Here is a 23,959-nt window from a genome sequence, read left to right as displayed (position 1 = left end):
CTGCTTGCAGTTGCTCTCAGCCAGACGCCACATGGCTCATTGCACTGCTGCTGCCACTAGCAGCAGGAGGCCATGTGGCTCATCGCACTGGTGCCGCCACTCATGCTCGCAATGGCGCAACCTGCCGCAGCGCCTTCTGCCATGAGCAGTGGCATCAACACGGCAAGCCACACAACGTATGGCTGTGAATGTCTGTGGCTGAAAGTGGCTGAAAAAATCAGGCAGCAGCGCGACAGGTGTCAGGGTGTGGGAGGCTGGCTATGGTGGTCCTAAGGTAAGTGGGTAAGACATCCCTTAAAAATAAGACCTAGTGCTTATTTTGGGGCCCAGAAGAAAATACGACTGGGTCTTAATTTGGGGAAAACACAGTGGATGGATGGATGGATGGATGGATGGATGGATGGATGGTAGGTAGACAGACAGACAGACAGACAGACAGACAGACAAAATGCTAGTTATCCTGAAATAAATTGTGCCAAACATAGAATGAATTAAGTTGGGTGAGTGTCCTTAGCAGAATTCTGGAGATAGAGGGGAAAAAAACACCAAAGAAGGAAAAAGGAGACCTGAAAGCCTCAGTCATTCTTTTTAGTGACAAAACCTGTGATCCACAAAAGTTCTGCCACAGTGAGTTGGGTAAGAAACCTGAAAAAATAGAACAGATAGAACCTCCAGGAACAACAGCTTTTATAAGTCAAGGAACAAATCTCTGACTTCTTCTATTACAAATAGTCCTTCTGATGGCAATTGAGATTGTGATTTTCATTGCTAAGTGATTCAATCACAAAGTGTGACATTGTGTAACCACATCACTTAGCAACAACAATCCAGTCAGTCCCAGCCAGTGTAACAACCCCAAGGGTAATTATAGTGGCTGGGATTGGGACAAGAGGTGTGAGTTTTAAGAGTGTCAGGTAAGAAACCCAGAGGTATGTGTTGTGACTCAACAGATGTCTTCTGTGAGTCTTTTCGGGATGCAAGATTAACACTGCAGCTGGGGCTCGTTAGTGGCATGTTCTGGGGATAAAAGGATGGATGGTGCCATGCCCTGGTTGCAGGAGTCAACGTTCCTTGGTTCGTTCATTCATGCATTCAGTCATTCATCGGTCATGGTTTGTTTGTGATTTGCTTTCTGTAACCCTTATTCAAGGAGACAATTGGAGAAGTGCATTGGGTGGTAAGAGTTTTGTTTTGTATTCTGTTATCTGGTCAGAGACTTTATTTATGTTATTTTTAGGCTTGCAGCCAGTCTGAGCCAAGAACTGATAAAGTGAGTTCCTTTTACGTTTGTCTGCCTGTCGTCTGTTAACGAGCGGAGAAGGGGGACAGAACAGTTTGACTCCTGCCTGACAAGCCTCCATTTCATTAATTATGGAACAATTAATGGCTGAAAATAGGCTAATGGCACAACAAATTGCGATGTTGTCGGACCAAATTAAACAGCTGCAGAGAGCTGCAAACCTCCCCCCCCCCAGCCAAAGAGGAAGGGCCCAGTAGCCATGCCAGATAAATATGATGGGAGTCTGGGCATGTTTGCCGCGTTTCTGGGACAATGCCAGCTGTTCCTGAGTTTGAGAGCAGAGGACTTTCCCACTGACCGGATGCAGGTGGGATTCATTATCAGTTTGCTCTCAGGCACAGCTGCCCATTGGGCTACCCCCTTGTTAATTCAGCAGAGCTCTTTGTTGGATGATTTCCAGGGCTTTTGTCAGTACTTCAAACGGATGTTTGAAGATCCTATCAAGGGGGAAACATCAGCTAGAAGTCTGAAGTCACTGCAGCAGGGGAGTGGTTCATTGCAGGACTATGTGACTGAATTCAGGCTGCGTAGCCAGGATTCCACGTGGAATGAACCAGCTCTAATGGACACATTCCAGGATGAATTATCTGAGGCCTTGCAGGATGAACTGGCGAGGGTGGACAGGCCACCGACGTTTGACGCGTTGGTCCACCTGTGCCTCCGGATAGATGCCCGGCTGCAGAGGCAAAGGCCTCGACGTGCATTCCAGGAGACCACCAGCATGCCGGTTCAGCAAGGGACTGCAGTGGACTGGGAGGAGCCCATGGAGTTGGGTGCTGTCAGACCTCGAGTGTCACGGACAGAGATGGACCGACGACGTGCTGAGGGATTGTGCTTCTACTGTGGAGATCTTGGACACCTGGCTGGGAGTTGCCCCAAGAAGAACAGAAGGGTTGCACGGACTGCAGCCATCCCTCAGCAATGCACTATCATGTCGGACAACCAGCATGTTTGTGCGGCCGTGATACCCCATTTGCACAAGGTAGCGTGTGTTTGGGGGGGGGGTGGAGTCCCAGGGCGGATGCCCTGCCGAGTAAAGTAGAGAACTCTGACCCTGCAAACTCGCTTCCACCTCGGACTGTTCTACCTGTTGCATTCTGCGCTGCCGTTTGTCATCCCGTGAGCAAGCAGTCTCTGAAGCGGGATGCGCAGCGGGGTGACGACTGGGTGGAGCGACGAAAGACGGAAGTGGGACCGGCGTCCCCATGGACTTTGGGAAGGGGATCGTTTGAAGTGTCGGGACTGGCTCTATGTTCCCGCAGGGCACATCCGTCGACGGGTGCTCTAGCAGATTCATTGCGCGTCTGCATCAAGACATTGGTTTTTTTTTCGGATGTTGCGCCTGGCCTCCCGTCAATTTTGGTGGCCCCATCTGAAAAATGACGTGCGGAGGTGCGTGGAGTCATGTGCCCAATGCCAACGGGCCAGGTCTGCAAGGAGAACTCCACCAAGATTCCAGCCTTTATCGACTCCGGTCCCCGCAGCATTGGACTTTGTTTCGAGGTTCCCGGCGGGGTACCAGTGTCTTGGACCATGTTCGGTGGAGGCTGTCACCAACCCTTCTGGGCCGCACCCCGATGGTCGGAACCGGGGGAAGGGCTCTGCGGCTCGACAGGAGTCGGGGAAGCTGCCGCCGGACTCCAACGGCGATGGGTCATGTGGGTTGGCCTTAGATGAGGTGGAGGACCCTGGACAGGGTGTTAGGGCTCAGCCGGAGCTGTTGGAGCGCCCGCCAGCCTCCGACAGTAAGGGGGCTGGTGGGTCGGCCTTGCAGAGGGTGGAGGACCCTGGACAGGGTGTTAAGGCTCGGCCGAAGCTGGTGGAGCTGCCATCAACCTCCGACAGTAGGGGGGCTGGTGGGTCGGCCTTGCAGAGGGTGGAGGATCCTGGATGGGGTGTTGACGCCGTGAAGGGCGGAAGGAAACATGGTGGCCACCGGATACCTAAGAAGTTCTGATTCAAGGGGGCTATTCCTGCAGAGGTTTGGGACTCATGAAAAAGGCACCACAGGAAATGGGTGCGGGTCATCTTGTGGACAAGTCATTCCGACCGCATCCATTGGAACCCGGGGAAAGGGCCCTGCAGTAGGGGATAGTGTTGTGACTCAGCAGACATCTTCTGTGAGTCTTTTCGGGATGCAAGATTAACACTGCAACTGGGGCTCGTTAGTGGCATGTTCTGGGGATAAAAGGACGGATGGTGCCACGCCCTGGTTGCAGGAGTCAACATTCCTTGGTTCGTTCATTCATGCATTCAGTCATTCATCGGTCATGGTTTGTTTGTGATTTGCTTTCTGTAACCCTGATTCAAGGAGACACTTGGAGAAGTACATTGCGTTGTAAGAGTTTTGTTTTGTATTTTGTTATCTGGTCAGAGACTTTATTTATATTATTTTTGGGCTCGCAGCCAGTCTGAGCCAAGAACTGATAAAGTGAGTTCCTTTTACGTTTGTCTGCCTGTCGCTGTTAACGAGCGGAGAAGAGGGGACAGAACAGATATGAGTGGAGTAGGGGAGGAGAAAACCCCAGGAGAGTGCAGGGCATGTATAAGTTGAGGAAAAGCTTGGGAAGCTGGGTTCAGTTTGCATCTCAGTGAAGGAGAATATGTGCTTGGACAGCATGATAAGGGTGAAAGAAGGCTGAGTGTGTGGATAGCAGGGTGCATGTCTAAGATTGTGGAGTGGATGGCATATAGTGAGAGCATGCAAGGATATCACAGTGGGCATATAGAAAAGCCAGGGAATGAATAGTCTGGCATGAGCACAGGAAGGCTGGGGTATGGGCAGAGTGGTAGCATGTGAATGCAAAAAGGCTAAGGGTACTTAGCAGAATAACTTATTATCTTCCTCATTGACTTTTCTTGTAGGAAGGTTGTAAATGATAATCAAATATCCATGGACATTACAACCTTTGTAAGTGTGAGTCAGTAGCCAGAATCTAAATCACAGTCAGATGACTCCAGCGATACTGTGAGGGCCGCAACTTGCTCACAAATCTTGCTGTTGTGAGCCACCCATAGTTATTAAGTTAGGCAGCCATATAAATACATACACACTTGTGTGTATGTATGTATGTATGTATGTATGTATGTATGTATGTATGTATGTATGTATGTATGCATGCATGCATGCACGCACGCATGCATGCATGCATATAAATACAATAAACTGGTTATATTTATTTAGCCAAAAAATTAATGCATAATTCCTTCTTGATTGATATAATAATGTTGTTTTCAAACGTTCTTTAAGTTCATACATGATGCCATTTTCTGCATTTATAAAAATTCCATGCCGGCACGCATCAACTTTGTAACTGATCAGCTTAATAAAGGGGTTCAAAGTAATGGCTGTTGGAATGCCCCCGTGGTTAGATGATTGCGATCTGGGCTCTTTGCAAGCAGCATTTTGCTCTTGAAGAGGCTTGCTGAAAAAGATCCCTCATGGAGGGACTTCTTCATTCAGCTTCACTGAGAGCAAAATAACTACCTGAAGAAGAGACTCCTTCTTTGGCAAGCAGTATTTTGTTCTCCAAGCGGCTGGGTAAACACTAGTTCTCCACATGGAAAGGAGGTGCCATCTTTCAGCAGGTAGATCTCTCACTCCATTTGCAGACTTCATTAAGGTCATAAGTTGAGAATTACCATATATCTGAGTCTTCCCTAAAGCATGAGTCATAATTTTGGTACTTGGCTTTTAGGCATATTCTAGTAGTCTGCTGCTTTTATACCTATCTTCTCAGTTTAAGTGCATTTAGTGTCAATCCCAAAATGTGTTACTTTACATTGTACTGCAATGAAAAATAGTATTTTCCCCTGATGTTTTATTTTTATATTTTATAATAAGCAGTAATCTTTTTCTCAATTAATTTAAATAAAATATTTGTTGTACTATTTATTGTTAATGTTTATAGGTTGTACAAACAGATGAAGCAGTACGGAAACCTGATCCTATTCCTGTAAGCAGTGAGGATGAAAGAAATGCTCTTCTTCAATTGGAGAGTGCTATCTTGGCCAACAAAGCTACAAAAAGTTAGTATCCATTATTAGAAATATAGAAAATTGATTTTTAATCAGATTCATCCACTCAATATATGTATACATTAAAAACAGTTATATAAAATTTACATCAAGATACATCAAACAATTGATAAATATGTAGAAAAAAGGAAGAGCCACAATGGAAAGGAAAAGAGAATAAAAGATTTTCAGGAAAAGGGATTTTATATGAATGCCAGATCAGAGAGGATTTGACTTCAGATATGGCACACAATTTGGCTTCTTTCAATAATTTACTGGAGGGCAAACTCTCACTAAGAAACCTAGCACATCTTTAGTACTTGAAAGTTAATTATTAGTAGTACTATAACAGGTGAAAGACTTATGTTTTCCATAAAATTAGCATTTATTAGTAGTCAGATTAAGCTCTTTCAAGGTTTTTAAGGCACTCCAAATAGATTTGTTTTTATTGATTGATCAACTAATTTTATTGCTATATAGAATGCTTTAGCATATGTCTTTGTCCAAATATGGCTGCCTCAAGAATGAAGCACAGTGATGTGTTAAGAGACAGCTCGTACTGGCTCACAAGAGCTGATTCATAAAACTGTAGGAATTTTGCCAGCTGGTAGAAGGCTGAGCTCAGGTACTAGCATGCTAATAAATTGTATTGTGACTAATGGCTTGGTGTGATGGCACCAATGGAGCTAATGAAGCTGGTTCTTAAACATTTATCAGCACATACTACTGCATACAATTGTTGCAATCATAAAATCGGAATGACTCACTCTATAAGAAAATCAAAATAGAATAAAGGACTCTTTCAAATTGTAAGTCTGTTTTTCAACAGCTAAACAAGCTAAATTTTTATGACCATATCATGTTTTGTTAAATGCATATTTTTGCTTTTCCTAAGACTTTAGAATGCTAAGTTTTTAACTATTCTACATTAATGAAAAAGTGGTTCTGTATAGAACAATAGATAGGTTGCCTCTTGATATAAGTAGATCCTGCAATTTTATTTATAGAGTTCTTCTTTCTATAAGTACATTGTTTTTAAAATATGGTTAATTCCAATCTATTCCTTTTTGCTAAAAGATACCTTCATTTTATTAAATTTTCCTTATTCCAGAAGGAAGTTTCTGCAGCTGATTAATATTTCTAATAATTTCCCATTTTATGGCTTTTCAAATACTGTTAGTACAAACAAAATTTTACTTAAGGAAAATTAAATAAATATTTAAAATAATTATGAAATAATAAAGAAATTTGGTTTCTGATTAGGTGATTTACAGATGAAGGAACTTAACTTTGAAAAAGATGATGACAGTAATGGCCACATAGACTTTATTACAGCAGCTTCCAATTTGCGCGCCAAAGTGTATAACATTGAACCTGCAGATAGATTGAAAACAAAACGTATAGCTGGAAAAATTATCCCTGCTATTGCAACTTCTACCGCAGCTGTATCTGGCTTGGTGAGTAAGATTGCATTTTTGTTCAAATACAAAAATACACAAGTTTATAGATGTATGTTGCACACATCCAATGTTATTTTAGTTGATGAAATATGTCAGTTGAAATATGTCAGTTTTCCCTGGTTTTATATTCCTTTCTTTTTCTTCTCTAGGTTGCTTTGGAATTGATCAAAGTAGTGGGTGTCTGCCCATTTCAAGCATATAAGAACTGTTTTTTCAACTTGGCCATTCCAATAATTGTCTTTTCAGAAACAGCTGCAGTTAGAAAAACAGAAATAAGGTAAAGATATTAAAACAGGATATATTTTAAATATACAATTTTTCAATGAAATATCTGTATACATTAAGTATTATTATGCAACTGGAAAAAAGTTTATCAGCAAAGTTAATATTTTAGAACATTACCTGCTGCCAGACAGGAAACACAAATATATAATAATATTTTGTTCTAATTTTTTTTGGGGGGGGGGGGGACGGGGAAAAACAGCATTTCCTAAAATGTCTCATTGAAATATTTCCACAAAGTTATGTTCTGATAGGGTAGAATTCTAAACATTCCATACATTCTGTATTTTATATGGAACAAAGCTCTAAGTGTTCATAGTGTTACACTACAGAGCACGATGAATATTTGGATTAAAAGAAATAGGTAACAATTCCAAGGTAGGAGGCATAAGGGGTGTCTTTGATAGACAATGAAAAGATCCATTACCAAACCAACTATCAGAGAAGTGTGGTTTAAGTCCATTCCAAGAAATTAATTTACAAAAATGCCTGAAACAGGCTCCTCCCTATTCGTGTGAAGTTATAGTGAGGGAGTTGTAATATTTTGTTACTATAATTGTTCTAATACCCTCTCCCCCTCCCTCCCTCCCTCCACCTAGCTACCTAGCCGCCCACCTACCTACCTACCTACCTACCTACCTACCTACCTACCTACCTACCTACCTATTTACCTACCTGCCATAGCAGCCCATCTAGTCAATGATTCGGAGGGCTAATTCAATATGACTTTGGCTTGGCAACCAGCTATCAACATTTAACAAATAAAACTATTTTTTTTCCTTTGCTGTGCAACTTGAAAGCTCAGTTTGGCAATTTCTTATTCCCCAGCACTATTTTAGGGATTTACAAAAATGCTTTTTATTCTTATTTTGTAACAGAAATGGAATATCTTTCACAATCTGGGATAGATGGACTATTCATGGGAAAGATAATTTCACACTATTGGACTTCATAAATACTGTCAAAGTAAGGTTTTTTTAATAAAATATATGGTAGAAATAATTGAGAGTTCTGTTAATGTTCTGATAGATTTTATTAAAAGCTTTACTGCCTTTTAAGTTATTAGCTATCATCAGCTGAAGTTTTTGTTTTATAATATGTGTTTACTAAAGAAAGAAAGATTATATCAAATAGATAAAAATGATCACACTGAATTGCTTTCCCCCCCTTTGTTTCTGCTCCATTTTCTATGTGATACAGTTGAATTTTTTTTAATGTTTGTGTTACAGGAAAAATACGGAATTGAACCAATCATGGTTGTCCAGGGAGTCAAAATGTTGTATGTACCTGTAATGCCTGGCCACGTTAAACGACTAAAGCTGACGTAAGTTTTAACTGGGCATAACACAAAAATTAATGGGAACTTTGAGTTTCTACCAAAAACATCTGTTTTACTCTGGTTATGTTGACATATTTCTTTTTTAAACAGATTGGTATGCTATTTTTTGTTGTTTGGGTTATTCCTCACAAATGTTAAGAGAAGTCGGCCTTCTTCTAGATCCAACATTGCTTAGCATCAAACATTAGATTTGATATAGTCTGGTTTTCATTTCTTCTGGGTTTTTTTTTTGTATTGTATATTTTATTTTCATTTTCATACACTCACATGTATACATCATACAGTATTAAACAATAATTGCATCAATTCCTCTTGTCAATAATGCCCCAGAAAATAAAAGCCCAATATACCTCTTCCATTCTCCATACACCTCTTTCTTCCACCACCCTCCAACTTTCTATCTTCCCTCCATCATCCCCCTCTACCCTACTTCCCCTCGCCCTCTACCACTCCTCTCTCCAAATCTGCTTCCCCCCTTCCTTTTCGCCTTCCCCCCACCCTCTCTCCCATCCCTCTCTACCCATCTTTCTTCTTCCCTAATCCTCCTCCCCTTGGTGTATTTCCACTATATGTTTTTTTTTAACATAAAAATTTTTAATTTTAATTTGAAACAAGTACAACATCTTTCTTTACATCTATAGAAAGTGTATCAGTCGATCACAAATAAACTTTGGTACATCTCCTCCACAGTCAACAAACATAACTCATATTAACTCGAGCATTTTAACTCAGATATTCATACATATCACCATCGTCATATATCAATTTTCATTTGACTGTAATTATTATTTAAAAATATTAATAAAGGTAATAATCTCAAACAATACATGCCCACACCAGTGGGAAAAGAAAAAAAATCAAAAAGAAAAAGAAAAAAAGCAAAAAACAAACAAAAAAGAAAAAAAGGACAAAAGACAAGGCAGGGAAGAAAAAACAAAAAAGAAAAAAAAGAAACACAGGTATAAATTATAAAAAAGAAAAAGTATATCGGCAGGTTACAACATGCTTTGGTGCATCTCTTCCATTAATTCATATTAATTCAAATAGCTTAACTCAAATGTTTACCATGTTAACATCATTATACCTCCACTTTTAGTTAACTATAGTTATTTAAACATCCTTCATCCTTAACTATGCCAAAGGATTAATCCATAACACATGCTGACATTTCATTTACTTGTTTGTAAAATCCTCTATTAACATCAAATCCTCATATCCTATTTTAGCTGAACATCCATAATATTTAGTTATATCATATATTGTAACATTTTCCCCATATTAATTAACATTTAACTGTATATATTTTATTTAGTTTTTTAATAGTGATAATTATTGTAATTAATATCCTTTATATATAATCCAAAAATCCAACCTTCCTTTCTTATATCCAATTTATTTATCATATCAACTCCACATTATATACATTACTATCAATATCAATTATTATTCAGCTATATCTATTACAAATAAGAGTAATTAGATTCAGCTAATTTTCAATTGTATTCTTCAGTCTGTCAGCCTATGTCTCTCCAATAGCAAAACTTCCTTAGTCCTCTTACCATTCCTAAAACAAATTCCCCAAACGTTTTTATAAGCAAGTCCAAACAGAAATATCTTCGCACCTTTTTGCTTAGGGTGCCTCTGACATAATAACGTTGTCCTTGGCTTGTTCCAATCAATTTGTCTTTGACTTTCAAGGGTGGTGTCGAAAGTTCTGCAAATAATATTTCATAAAGTATAGATTCTTTAATGTTTCTCATTCCTCCTGGAATCTGTCTTTTAAGATAAATTTTCTGTATGGCCCCCCTTTCAAACGTTACATCTCTTTCTGCCTCCGAAGTAAAACAGACGCCTGGCGTGTCAGCAGGTTGAGAAACTTCCTTTCTGACATTCTTCATTTGGATTTCAGGAGCGCTCAAACATTCAACGCTCTGACTCTTTCTTTCATATTTTGATGTTAAAAACAAGAGCTAGTCCATTTTTTTTTCAGATTTTTTTTCAGATTTTTCATAAGTATCGAACAACTTCTGAAAAGCAGAAAAAATCTTTTGAAATGAATCACTTGAAGCAAGTACAGACGCCATGATGTGACGGAGATGAAATTTGCAAGTAGGGACACGCTGGGAGCTATGCAGTCTTATCTGATCTTAGACCAACACAGCCAAGCAATAAAAGTGTCAGGTTATAAGAAGCCAAATTATAGTAAATTGGTTTACAGCCCACTTAAGGAGAGCCGTGAGGGATTGTTGAAGTAAAGTAAACTTTCCTTTATCCATGTAAAAAACATTCAAAACATTTAAGAAATAGAGTAACCACCAGCCATAAATCCATTTAAAAAAACCAATTCGCCGCTAGATTCTTCTGTTCTTTGGTTTCAATTAGCTTAAATTTTAGTGCGGACCGTCTCTCTCTTTGAGTAATAAAATCAGCTTACCAGTTGGAAACACTTCTACATTCTTAGGGGCTGCCTGCAGTTTCGGTTAGCATCAGCTAATCCAGGAAGGTATGGCAAAAGGGGTTGAAATCTGAGCCCCCCCGAGACCTGCGGACGTCTCTGAGGTCACTGGATCTCCCCAAACCTTCACTGTCTCTCCGGGACAGCTAGGGTCGTAAACGACCCGTCCATTTCTTCCGGAATAGGGGAATTTCAGGAATGGCCTGAAACTCCGTCTTCTCACTGCTAAGCCCCGCCTTCTTCTCCACTATATGTTAATGTACTTGGCTTATCCTATTTTTAAAGAAAAATTAAAGAAAAACAGTATACATGTGAAGTCACATTGCATTGAGATCTAACACATCGTGTCTAGCCTAAGATATATCCCTCCCTCCCCCCACCCTCCCCCCGACCTCCCACCTCCTCCCCCCCGACTTCCCAGAACCCGTACACGGTATAGATTTTTAACAAACACAGTCTAAAATCTATTGAGAAAAAAGAAATAAAAAAATTAATAACATTTCTACATTGATCTTAGCTTCTTCTTGCTAAGCTAACTTTAAACAATTTCAATCATTCCTGATCTTAAGCATAGGCTAACTGGAATTTCTTAGTCCCATATTTATTTTGTATATAGTCAATCCATTTTTTCCAGTCTTGTTTATATCTCTCATTTGAGTGATGTTTAAGATATGCCGATATTTTAGCCATCTCGGCTAAATTTGTAACTTTCAATGTCCATTCTTGAGTTGTAGGCAGGTCTTCCTTCTTCCAGTATTGCGCCACCAACAGTCTTGCTGCCGTTATTAAGTGCAGGATCAAGTTAGTCTCTAGCGCTGTAAAGTCAGTACATATACCTAGCAAAAATAACTGAGGAGTAAACTTTATCCTTCTTTTGAAGATATTTTGCATAATCCACCATATTTTTATCCAAAATGCCTTAACCTTTTGGCAAGTCCACCATATATGGAAATAGGTAGCATCGAGAGAACCACATCTCCAACATTTGGGTTGTAAATTTGGATACATAGAAGCCAGCTTTTTAGGATCTAAATGCCATCTATAGAACATCTTGTAAAAATTTTCTCTCAGGTTTTGAGCTTGTGTAAATTTCACATTTCTTACCCAAATTTTTTCCCATGTATCCAACATTATTGGTTCTTCAATATTTTGAGCTCACTTTACCATACAATCTTTAACTAACTCTGTTTCCGAATCTATCTGTATTAATACATTATGTATCCTCTTTATATGCATTAAACTTTGATCTCTTATTTGTTTAAATAAGTTGTCCTCAATTTGGACAAAACCAATTTTTGATCTATTTTCCACCTGGCCTGTAATTGCCCATACTGGAACCATGTTTGAACTGCCTTCTCCTCTTTTAATACCTCAAAGGATTTTAATTGTAGTGCCCCTCCTTCCAAAATAAGAAGCTGTCTATAAGTAATTCTATCCTGTTTTTGTGCTATATTTATATTCTCAATTGCATGTCTAGGAATTGCCCACATAGGTATCTTATCATTTAATTTATGTTGATATTTTTTCCAAACCCTCAGTAAAGCATTTCTTAAAATATGACTTTTAAAATTTTTGTCCAGTTTTTTGTTAAATAACAAGTAAGCATGCCAACCATATACCAGATCATATCCCTCAAGGTTCAGTATCCTATCATTAGTTAAATTGATCCAATCACTAATTATGGACAACACCACTGCATCATAATATAGTTTTAAATTGGGTAGTTTCAAGCCTCCCCTCTCGCGTATATCTTGCATTATTTTCAGCTTTACTCTTGGCTTCTTTCCTGCCCATACAAATTTATTGATACCCTTCTGCCATTCTAAAAGATTTGCATCTTTTTAAAGTATAGGTAACATTTGGAAAAGAAATAAAAATTTTGGTAAGATATTCATTTTCACTGCCGCAATTCTTCCCAGCAAAGATAAGTGTAACTTCTCCCATTTTCTCATCTCTATCTATATACTATGCCAGAGTGGTTCATAATTATACTTGTATAATTTCCCATTTGAGATTGAAATATTAACTCCGAGATATTTAACCTTTTTGACTACCTCACATCCTAACATTCCTCCTAACTCCTCCTTTTGTTTAGTATTCATATTTATGGCTAATATTTTCGTTTTCCCTAAGTTTATTTTAAAACCAGACACTTGACCATATTGATTAATCGTATTCATTAAAACCATACTGGATTCCTGCGGTTGTTCCAATATTATGACCAAATCATCCGCAAAAGCCCGCACTCTGTATTCTTGCTGCCTAACCGTAATTCCTTTTAGGCCCTCCAAGCCCCGAATTTTATTCAATAATACTTCCAAAGTTATAATAAACAATAGTGGGGACAAAGGACAGCCCTGTCTTGTACCCTTTCCAATTTGAAAGGATTCTGTTAAACTTCCATTAACTATAATTTGAGCTGTTTGCTGTTGATATATTGCTTTGATTGCTTGTAAAAAACTATCTCCTATCTGCATTTTTTGCAATATCTTCAGCAAAAATTGCCAATTAATTCGATCAAAGGCTTTCTCAGCATCCAGAAATATGAACGCAGCAGGGATTTGATTGTTCTTTCCCAAGTATTCTAATGCATTAATAATTAATCTAACATTACTTTTCATCTGTCACCCTTGTATAAAACCTGTTTGATCAGCGTGTATCAATTGTTGGATAACCAGCATTAACCTATTTGCTAGTATTTTAGTAAAAAATTTGTAGTCTACATTAAGTAATGAAATAGGTCTGTAGTTTTTTGGTTGAGTAGTATCTTGATCTTCTTTGGGTATCAAAGATATAAAGGCTGTCTTCCATGAAGGAGGTACCTTACCTTCCATTTGAATCTTGTTAAATAATTCTCTAAGAGGTTCTACCATTTCCAACTGTAAGTTTTTATAGTAAGCCACTGTCAAGCCATCTGTGCCTGGTGCTTTCCCTGACTTTAACTGTTTAATTACCTGTAAAATTTCCCCCGAGGTTATTGGTTGATTCAATTTTTGCCTGTGTTCTTCTTTAACTAAGGGTATTTTTTTCTTTATCTAAGTATTTGTCTATATCTAAACCATTAATTTTATCCCCCTTGTACAACTCTGTAAAAAATTCCCGAAATGCCTTTTGAATCTCATCCTGTTGAAATACCTCCTTCCTTTTGTAGGTCAATTTAGATATATTTCGAGTTTTCTTTTTTTTCCTAATCTGATAAGCTAACCACCTGCTAGGTTTATTTGCATGACAGAAAGTATTATGTTTTGCGTATAACAAACTGGTGGCTACCTGGTCAGAGATCAACATATCAAATTGGGATTTTAATATGGTGATTGCTTCCTTGACCTTTGTATCGCCTGGATTCATTGTTAACTCCAGCTCTTTCCTCTTAATTTCCTTCTCTAACTCAGTTCGTTTTACCCCTTGTTTATGTCTGTGTGATTTATTTATATTTATCAATACTCCTCTCATATATGCTTTGCTTGCATCCCATACAAATTCCATAGGTGTATCCTTATTCATGTTAAAAACAAAGTATTCAGTTAGCAATTTTTTACAGTCATTGATATACTTTTCATTAAAAATTAAATAATTTTTCATTCAATCTCCAAGACCTTCTTGCCTGCACCACCAATTCCATCCAAACTGGGTTATGATCCGAAAGGACCCTAGCCGCAATCTTTGTCTTCTTCACCCTAGAAAGCAAATCATTAGTGGTTAATATGAAATCAATCCTGGAAAAGGATTGATGCCTATCAGAAAAAAAGGTAAAATCATATTCCTCTGCATTTCTTTCTCACCAGATATCTCTCAGTTCAAAGTCATCCATCATGTCACAAAAGGATTTAGGTAGTTTTGCTTGTATCTTAGTGTTTGGGCGAGAAATCTTCTTATCTCTCTTGGTATCTATAACACCATTCCAGTCACCCACCAATATACAAGACCTATAATCCCACTGTACTAATTTAGCGTGAAGATTTCTATCATCTTGCTGTTGATTAAGAGCATAAATTCCCAAAAACAATGTCTTTTTCCCTTCTAGGATTAGATCTAATGCAATGTACCTTCCATAGGGATCTGCTTCAATTAATTCAGCTTTCATATCTTTTCTTAAGTATACAACTATACCATTTTTCTTTTCCATAGCAGAAGCTACAAAATGTTGACCGAATCTTGGGTTACTCAGATATTTTTGATCGGTTGATTTAATATGAGTTTCTTGTAAACAAATTATATCATTCTTGAACTGTTTAAGATAGTGAAATATTTTCCTTCTCTTCTGTGCAGAATTCAATCCGTTGACATTCCATGTTAAAATCTTAGTTGTCATCTTTGGTTAGATGAAGCTTTTTTAGAGCCTCCTGCATGGCCTGTTTAACCTTTGGCCTAGCTCCTTCCACGGCTTCTGAGGTTGTTGCTGTGGCTCCTTGATCAATAGCCGATAGTTGTTGCGGTTGTTGCATTTTAACTTGTTGCTCCATTTGTCTGGTAATCATACGGCTAGGTCTCTGTTCCTTAACACCTTGCGCTTCTAAAGGAGAGAGATGATCCATCTTATCTGGTAGTTGTGTGATTTGCTGTCTGTCTTGTCTTTCTTGTGATCTTTCTCTGGATCCAGAAGGTGCAGGATGTCCAACCTTCAAAATATTATGGTAGAAATCTCAGGCTTTCCATACGGAGTTGAGACGATATCTTTGCCTGTCCAGTGTAAGTATGATGCCAAATGGCGCATCCCATCTGTACTGTATCTGACGATTTCTAAGTTCTTCAACTAAAAAGGCATAATCTCTCCTGGCTCTTAGCATTTGAGGTGATATCTCTTTCAAAACAGATCTTGACCCCCAATCTGGAGCTTAGTTTTATAATACTCTTGTAATATCGTGTTTCTGAGCTCTCTTGTAGTGAAATATATAACAATGTCTCAAGGAAGCTGCTTCTGCTTTGCCACCCAAGAGTTAACACGATAAACTTTATCGATTTGCCAGTCAAGCCCGTCTTCCCACCAGATTATCAAAGCTTCTGAAAGAATCTGTTTCAGGTTTTCCTGTTTTTCTTCACGCAACCCCCTTACTCTTAATGCGAGTTCCATTTGTCTGTACTGTATCATAATAATTTCTTTTTTAGCATTTTCAACTTTTTGTTGCATCACCTCTGTTTTCGATGTCAAATTAGTATTAGCTTGATTAAGATCCTCTAAACTATCTTCAACTCCTGAAACATGTTCTGTCAGTACAGTTACAAGCCCCAGCATATCATCTTTAATTTTAGCAACCCTGGCGTCAATTTTATCATACAAATCCTCTTTAAGTTCTTTTATCTCCTCTTTTATCTCCCCTTTTATCTCCTCTTTAAAATCTTTCAGTTTGTTTTCACTTTAATTGTCAGCATGTTATGAGCTTCACTCAGTTCTCAGGAAAAGTTATGTCATTAGTAACTCTCCAATAGGGGGCATAGAGGGCAGTGGCTGCGACTTTGTACCAAGTATTGGTGATGTGCTTCTGGGGGCTGAAGGAAGGGGTTTCAGATTAGGATTTGGTTTTGAGGCCATTCCAAGTTTTATCTTCAAGCAATTAGGAAAACTCTACTGGCTCGCTATACAGTTGTGGAAAGAGGTACTTAAACACCCCTTTATTTTGAGTTTTTTTTTAAGACTTCCTTCGTCCTTCGTAGAACTTTGCAGAAGGTTTCAAAAAATAAGCATTGTAACGAAACAGTTCAGCATATTCATCATCGTTTTGAATGTCTTTATATTAGCAAAGAGTCTTTTAAAAGTGAAACTAATTAGTAAAGATCTGTTGGCCGACTGTGAGGCAAAATAATAATTCACTCCCTTCCTTTGAAGTTTTGAAACTCCGTATAACTAGATAAACATTGTTACTCAGCAATTCAACTGGCTCGTCGCCATTTTAAATGCCTCTTTAAATAGATAAAATAACGGATGAGGATCTTGTAAAAAAGAAGCTAGGATTTAAATAAACAATTAATGCTCTCGCATACTATTTCTGCTCGTTTTGAAATCAAGTAATTCAATCTTGTTCTAAGTGGGAGGGACGCTTACTTTGTGCTGCAAAGCAGCTGGAGATTTCTAGCACGGGACAGTTCTGCCTTCAGCTGGCCCCCCTTCTCTTCGCAGACACAGAAGCTGCAAAGATCAGAAAGGCATTTGCTCGACAAAACTTCTCTCCTTCCCTTCTTGCCCGAAGAGTAAGGTGTCTGTCAGATGTCTGATAGATGATCATCTAAACAGATAACGCGACTGGTAATTCGGGAGCAGCTATGTTTAGCTGCTTCCATCAGTAAGTCCCGCCCAGTCTTCTGTTGAATGGGTGGTGAAAAAGTTACCTTAGAAGAAAAAAACATCTGAAGAAGTTCTGGAGCTTAACTACTATGTTCTTTGTGAGAAGAAAAAAATTGCAGACTATTTTTAGATTCTGTGATTATTTTTTCAAGAATTGTGGGATAATTCATAACTGGTACATGATTTATGTTTTCCAGAAGTTCAGTACATTCATTATGGTGAGAATGCTATTTCATTATCTGTAAAGTTAGCAGATATCCAAACCTAATTTATATAAAGTTTATTTGTTAGACTTAATCACTACATATGTTTAAGTTTCTAAAGATACTGAAGTCACATGGAAATGCAGTGCTTTTCATTTCCATTAAATCAGTAAAGCATGATTAGGAGCAGGGTGAGGATGATTTTGTTTTTAATTTTGTTGCGCAAGGTACCTCCGTTGAATTCTCATACAACTGTTTAATACTGTCTGCTTTGAGTTCATTTGGTTGATTCTTTACAGGTCGTCCTCAACTTACAATCACAAGGAGGATTTTTTTTTTCTGGATCAGAATGAGAAAGATTCAGCGTTAATTGACTTTACTATTGTTTGTATGTAATTTTTAATTAACAATTTGGATTATAATAATTAAAACTAATTCAAATTAAACAAATTAAAATAGGCAGAAGTGAAAATGCAAGGAAATGAAAGAAAAAATAAAGGTAAAATAATATAGTAAAGAAAAAGAAAACAAATATGTAAATACCCAATTTTCAACTTTATTCACAACAAATATAAACAAATTTAATAACCTGTCAATTGTAAATCAACTTTGGATACCAAGCTATCCTGCAGTCTCTTCATTGGAACAGCCATCTGAAGCACATATGGAGATCTCATATTAGTTCCTTATAAAGAGAGGGTCCAATGATGATCTGTGAATGTCAGCTCCACTTTTGGCAAGTTATCTTCAGTTGGCAACTTCTACATTTTCCCAAATTGCTGTCAGGGCAACTATTCTAAAAATCTCAGTCACCTTTAATTATCCCTTTTGAGGATATCTCCTACCACTATAAAAACAAATACTGCATACCATTCATATGAAGAACGGTTGCAGGAACTGGGTATGTCTAGTTTAATGAAAAGAAGGACTAGGGGAGACATGATAGCAGTGTTCCAATATCTCAGGGGCTGCCACAAAGAAGAGGGAGTCAAACTATTCTCCAAAGCACCTGAGGGCAGAACAAGAAGCAATGGGTGGAAACTAATCAAGAAGAGAAGCAACTTAGAAGAACTGAGGAGAAATTTCCTGACAGAACAATTAATCAGTGGAACAGTTTGCCTGTGAATGCCCCAACACTGGAAGTCTTTCAAAAGATGTTGGATAGCCATCTGTCTGAAATGGTATAGGGTTTTCTGCCTAGGCAGGGGGTTGGACTAGAAGACCTCCAAGGTCCCTTCCAACTCTGCTATTGTATTATTGAATTATTATTGTATACTTTTAGCTTTTTATGATAAGACTGTTTAGTGGAATGAATGAACATTGTTAAGCAAAGAACATGGGTTTAGTATTACTGGGAGATATAAAATTATTGTTCTACCACAGGACTGTATTTTGTCAGCATCTTATTTTGTAACCAAAAAATAATGTGACATTGCATAGACACTCAAATGTTCTTTTATACTATTTTTAATATGTGAATGGAGAAAGGAATTCTGTTTTGTATAAGGCTGAATTGATAATTATGTTTTTGAAGATATATTTATTTCTGAAATAGGGCAGGTGCTTTTCTGCTATTGTGGGGGTATAGCTCAGCGATAGAGCATTTGACTGCTATATAGCAAAATATAGGTTAGTCAAGTTAAGGTTTATTCAATTTGTATGCCGCCCTATTCCCGAGAGACTCAGAGTGGCTAACAATCTGGGGGGAGGGGGTACAAAATAAAAGTAAAAAGACAGACAATTTAAAAAAACAGCAACATTCATGCCTCGGATGAGGCTGGAAGATTCAACAGCCCCAGGCCTGCCAGAACAACCAGGTCTTAGTAGCTTTGAGGAAAGCCGGAAGGGTGGTAAGGGTCCGGATCTCGACGGGGAGATCGTTCCAGAGGGCTGGAGCAGCCACAAAGAAGGCCCTCCCCTGGGGAGTTGCCAGCCGGCATTGGCCGGGAGATGGAATTTGGAGGAGACCTAGTCTGTGGGATCTAACCGGTCTTTGGGAGGTAATCGGCAGGAGGCGGTCTCTCAAGTACCCAGGTCCGATACCATGTAGGGCTTTAAAAGTAACGACTAGCACCTTGAAGCGTGTCCGGAGACCAATGGGCAGCCAGTGCGGCTCGCGGAGGATAGGTGTGACATGGGTGCACCGAGGTGCACCCACAATCGCTCACGTGGCTGCATTCTGGACAAGCTGAAGTCTTCGAACATTCTTCAAGGGCAGCCCCATGTAGAGCGTGTTACAATAATCCAGTCTTGAGGTCACGAGGGCATGAGTGATATCCGAAGGGCCTCCCGGTCCAGGTAGGGTCGCAATTGGTGCACCCGGCGAACCTGGGCAAAGGCCCCCCTGGTCACAGCCGACAAATGTGTTCTAAAGTCAGCTGCGGGTCCAGGAGGACTCCCAAATTGCGAACCCTCTCTGAGGGGCATATAATTTCACCCCCCAGCCTGAGAGATGGAATAGCTGGACCATCTTTGGGAGGGAGCATCAATAGCCACTCGGTCTTGTCGGGATTGAGTGCAAGCTTGTTCGTTCCCATCCAGACCCTAACAGCCTCCAGGCACTGGCACATCACTTCTACCGCTTCACTGAGTTGGCACGGGGCGGACAGATACAACTGTGTATCGTCCGCATATTGGTGATACTTAATCCCGTGCCAGCGCAGGATCTCACCCAGTGGCTTCATGTAGATGTTAAATAGGAGGGAGGACAGGACCGAACCCTGCGGCACCCCATAGTTGAGGGGCCTAGGGGTCGACCTCTCTCCTCCGACCAACACCGACTGCGACCTGTCCAAGAGGTAAGAGGAGAACCACCGAAGAACGGTGCCTCCCACTCCCACCTCCCGCACCCGTCGCAGAAAGATACCATGGTCGATGGTATCAAAGGCCGCTGAGAGGTCAAGGAGCACTAGGATAGAGGAATGACCCCTATCCCTGGCTCTCCAGGGATAATTATGTTATCATAATTGAGCCCAATTTTTTTGTTGCTAAGTGGGACATTTGTTAATTGAGTTTTGTTCCATTGTACAACTTTTCTTGCCACAGTTAAGTTAGTAACACAGTTAAGTTAATTTGGCCTCCCCACTGATTTTGCTTGTCAGAAGATCACAAAATCACATGGCTTTGGGACACTGCAACTATCATAAACATCAGTTAGTTACCAAGTGTCATGTGCAAAATGGTCATGTCAATTTTTTGAGAGCCATTATAACTTCAATTAGTCCCTAAATGAACTGTTGTAAGTCAAGGTCTACCTGTACATCTTTTTGATTTGTGTAATCCTTGCTCACTGGGAATAATCCATTTGGAATTTTTTCTTTAAAAGTAGGAAAGAAGTAATCATAGGTATGGGTGTTCTTGAAAACACGAAATATAAATAAATGCAAAATTATGGATCAGATCCTAGATAGAAAACACTTTCCTATTTATTCAAGCTACTTAGATTTTAACCTTGTAGTTTTTTATGTTTTTACTTTCTATTTTATAGTTTGTGGTTTTGTTTTTGGAATTTAAAAAAAATGTTCTTGTGGATGTTATACTTGAATGTTGTTTAATAATCTGTGTAAGATGCTAAGAATCTTTGGGAGAAAGAGAAAATATGAAAAAAGAATTAGTACATACAAGGGCCTGGCAAAGGAAATGAGGGGAAGGGACATTAAAGGACTAGAAGGTAGAGCTTGAAGTTATCTTTTTTGTTTATCTCACACATCCTAAATCATATCATTTTATCAGAAGATGAAATACATAGCAAATGGAATCACTGAATTGTTAAATTAGTAACATAGTTGTTAAGTGAATCTTTCTCATTGACTTTGCTTGTGATCACATGACCCCCGGGACAGTGCGACTGTTATAAATACATGCTAGTTGCTATGTGTCCAAATTTTGATCGCATGACCATTGAGATTCTGGAACAGTCATAAATGTGAGAAACGGTCATAGGTTACTTCCTTCAGTGCCATTGTAACTTTGAATTGTCACTAAACTAATGGTTGTAAGTTGATGACTATTTGAAACTACCTTTTCTTATCAAAAAACAAAATTATTCTGGAAAGTTAGAATCCCTACCTCAGAGAAGTCAGTAAACAAATGTTGATAGAAAAGAGTAAGAATGCCCCCTAACTATTGTACAATCATAGCATGTTTTTATTAAGACATTTCAGATTGATTCTGATTTTTTCATTAAAATGTCCATATTAATCTGTAGAATTTATGTCTTGAATTAGTCGTCTCATTCTTAAAAAACTTGCTTGTAATGTATTTGTTACTTTTTAACTTTTCAATCATATCTCATAGGATGCAAAAGCTTGTGAAGCCAGTGGTGAATAAGAAATATGTGGACCTCACAGTATCATTTGCTCCTGAAATAGATGGTGAAGAAGACTTGCCAGGACCCCCAGTTAGATATTATTTTGCCCAAGAAAATAACTGAGAAATCTACTGTTTACAACTTAGTAGGTCATATGAATTGAGTGTGGCACCATCTCCTTTTTATAAATGGTATTATATACAAAGCCTTAATTCAGAATTGAACAGTGGAAGAAAGTTCTTCTAAGAAGTCCTACAGCAAATAACTTGTAACATTGTAAGAAAATTTGAAGCTTGCTGGAAAATATTGCTGTTATTTTGTGGAAAAAATAACTTATTACTATTTTCAAAAAGATCTGAAGGCAAATACAAAATCTGCACTGAAAACATGAGCTGAGCATTATGTGAGGTGGCAATCAAGACTGGAGAAACTGCACCACGTTCCAAATGATTTTTTTTCTGCTGTTTTTCGCCACTGTATCATAATCCTGAACCCATCTATCCTATAATGTTCCATTGCATATTGATCCTGTTTTTGTTGTATAAAATGCAATTTTTATATAAAATAGGATAAGTTATAGATAGGAAAAAAGTGGTAATGTTGGTTTACTGTATACTTAGACCAGAAGTAGAACATCCAAAGGAATATTATGTGAAAAATTGCAGATATTTGTATTTATTTCCTAAATATTTGATTTTGATATGTCCTTTACATATTGTTGTAAAGAACTATGTATAAAGAAAACTGATTTGATCCTAATTGAAAAGAGAATTAACATGCTTTTAATGGAAATATATTATATTTTAGAGAACTGAAATTTGAATTGATAGTCACATTACCCATTATTTGGCACTTGTTTTAAACCTCATCCAATCCTAAACAAAGAGAGTGGGGCTCACTTTTTCATAATAATAAAAGGGACACATAGATGCATACCACCTATTCATTGATTTATTTCCTACAGTCTAACTCTTCATGTATTATTATTATTGAACTACTGACCTTGGTTAGGAAAAACACTTAATGGGATAATTGATAGAAAAGTACGCTTTTAGTGCAAAAAAAAAAAGCCTTGCTAAACCATTTTTTGTGGTTGGACACACAAGCAGCAACCCACTGTTATATAATTAGGAGTGATTCAGATTTAATATATCCAGTTGTTGAACTGTTTTATTGAAATCTCTGGCCAAGGAGTTTATTATTTTTACGTAAGTCCCCTAGGTTTGAAAGTTTTATATTGTTGCTATCACTTAACATGGAACTTGCAATGCTTAAGATGAAAATCAATAGGCTTAAACATACTAGAAATGTAAGTGATTATCTCCTTTGGCCACTTTTTAATGTGGTGATTCTGTAAAGTATTTGGATATAAGCATGTTTCAGCTATAATGAGTCTGATTGCAAGCAGTTTAGACATGTAAAGTTAAACATTAAGTTTATTAGCAGAGGACAAGAAAAATTAAGTTCAGTACTCTGCAACCACGGTAGCTTCCAGAATGTGCATTTCAACCCCTGAAAACATCTGCAATAGTCATATTATGTAGGAAATTCAGGGAATTGAAATCATCACATCTGGAGAGCACACATAATAAAAAACAGGTATGGCTTTGTATAAAAAAGTAGTGTTACAGAAGCATAATTCATTTTTGTTTTATGTATGTAGTCTGAATAAATTGTTGCCCATTATATATTGTTCTACCACTGCCTTTATCGTCATTGTGTAGATTATGATAGCAACTTGTTCCTTATTTCAATAGACACTTAACACACCAAACATTAATTATTCTGTGAGCTAAATCCATAACAAACTTACTCCAACATTTGGGAGTTACTCTTAACATACAAAACTCTTCAGCTTTTAAATTGTATTTTGCCAAATAAATACTTGATGTTTTTTAGTATTTTTGAAATAATTTTGGAGAAAGAAAATTACTATGTACTCAGAAAGATTTAAAAATTAGGATGCAGCAAAACAAGATTTCATGCATGAAATATAGTAAGCAACATATGAAACAATTTAATATGGGTTTTTATTTAACAATCTGGATGTGATAATGTCTTGTGCTCTCTTTCTATTTTTTTTGGGGGGGGTACTAATTAGCGATCAGAAGTAGCAACAAGACTGTATTTGCACATGCAAAACTGCATTTGATGTCATACATCAGCCAGCTTTAAATTGAAGACTCTTTCCTTGCAAGTCTTTCTTGCAGATATTACTTTATAGAAAAATACAAAAAAGGGCCATCATCAACACAAAAATCTCCATACCTGTGGTGCAGCTACTTAATCAATCTTGAAGGTTATTTTGCTCACA

The 23,959-nt window shown here is 38.2% G+C and overlaps 1 protein-coding gene across 6 annotated transcripts in view; it reads left to right on the top strand.

The window, feature by feature from the left end:
- Window positions 1-23,331, top strand: part of UBA6 (ubiquitin like modifier activating enzyme 6) — a 110,382-nt gene extending 87,051 nt beyond the window's left edge. For 5 of the 6 annotated variants that reach the window (XM_087713231.1, XM_087713227.1, XM_087713230.1 and 2 more), the window contains 7 exons: window positions 1,238-1,270; window positions 5,212-5,329; window positions 6,581-6,774; window positions 6,927-7,054; window positions 7,938-8,025; window positions 8,289-8,383; window positions 21,633-23,331. In XM_087713231.1, the coding sequence (XP_087569357.1) occupies window positions 1,238-1,270; window positions 5,212-5,329; window positions 6,581-6,774; window positions 6,927-7,054; window positions 7,938-8,025; window positions 8,289-8,383; window positions 21,633-21,768 (792 nt within the window). In that variant the 3' untranslated portion in view covers window positions 21,769-23,331. The remainder of the gene's footprint in view (window positions 1-1,237; window positions 1,271-5,211; window positions 5,330-6,580; window positions 6,775-6,926; window positions 7,055-7,937; window positions 8,026-8,288; window positions 8,384-21,632) is intronic. The other variant, XM_087713229.1, reaches the window with a different exon arrangement.
- Window positions 23,332-23,959: the final 628 nt, after the last annotated feature.

The sequence above is a fragment of the Thamnophis sirtalis genome, unplaced genomic scaffold (genome assembly GCF_051295495.1).
Source record: "Thamnophis sirtalis isolate CommonGarterSnake01/CBP01778 unplaced genomic scaffold, rThaSir2_p1.2 scaffold_4, whole genome shotgun sequence".
Taxonomy (NCBI): Eukaryota; Metazoa; Chordata; class Lepidosauria; order Squamata; family Natricidae; genus Thamnophis; species Thamnophis sirtalis.
This window is presented reverse-complemented; position numbering and strand designations above follow the sequence as displayed.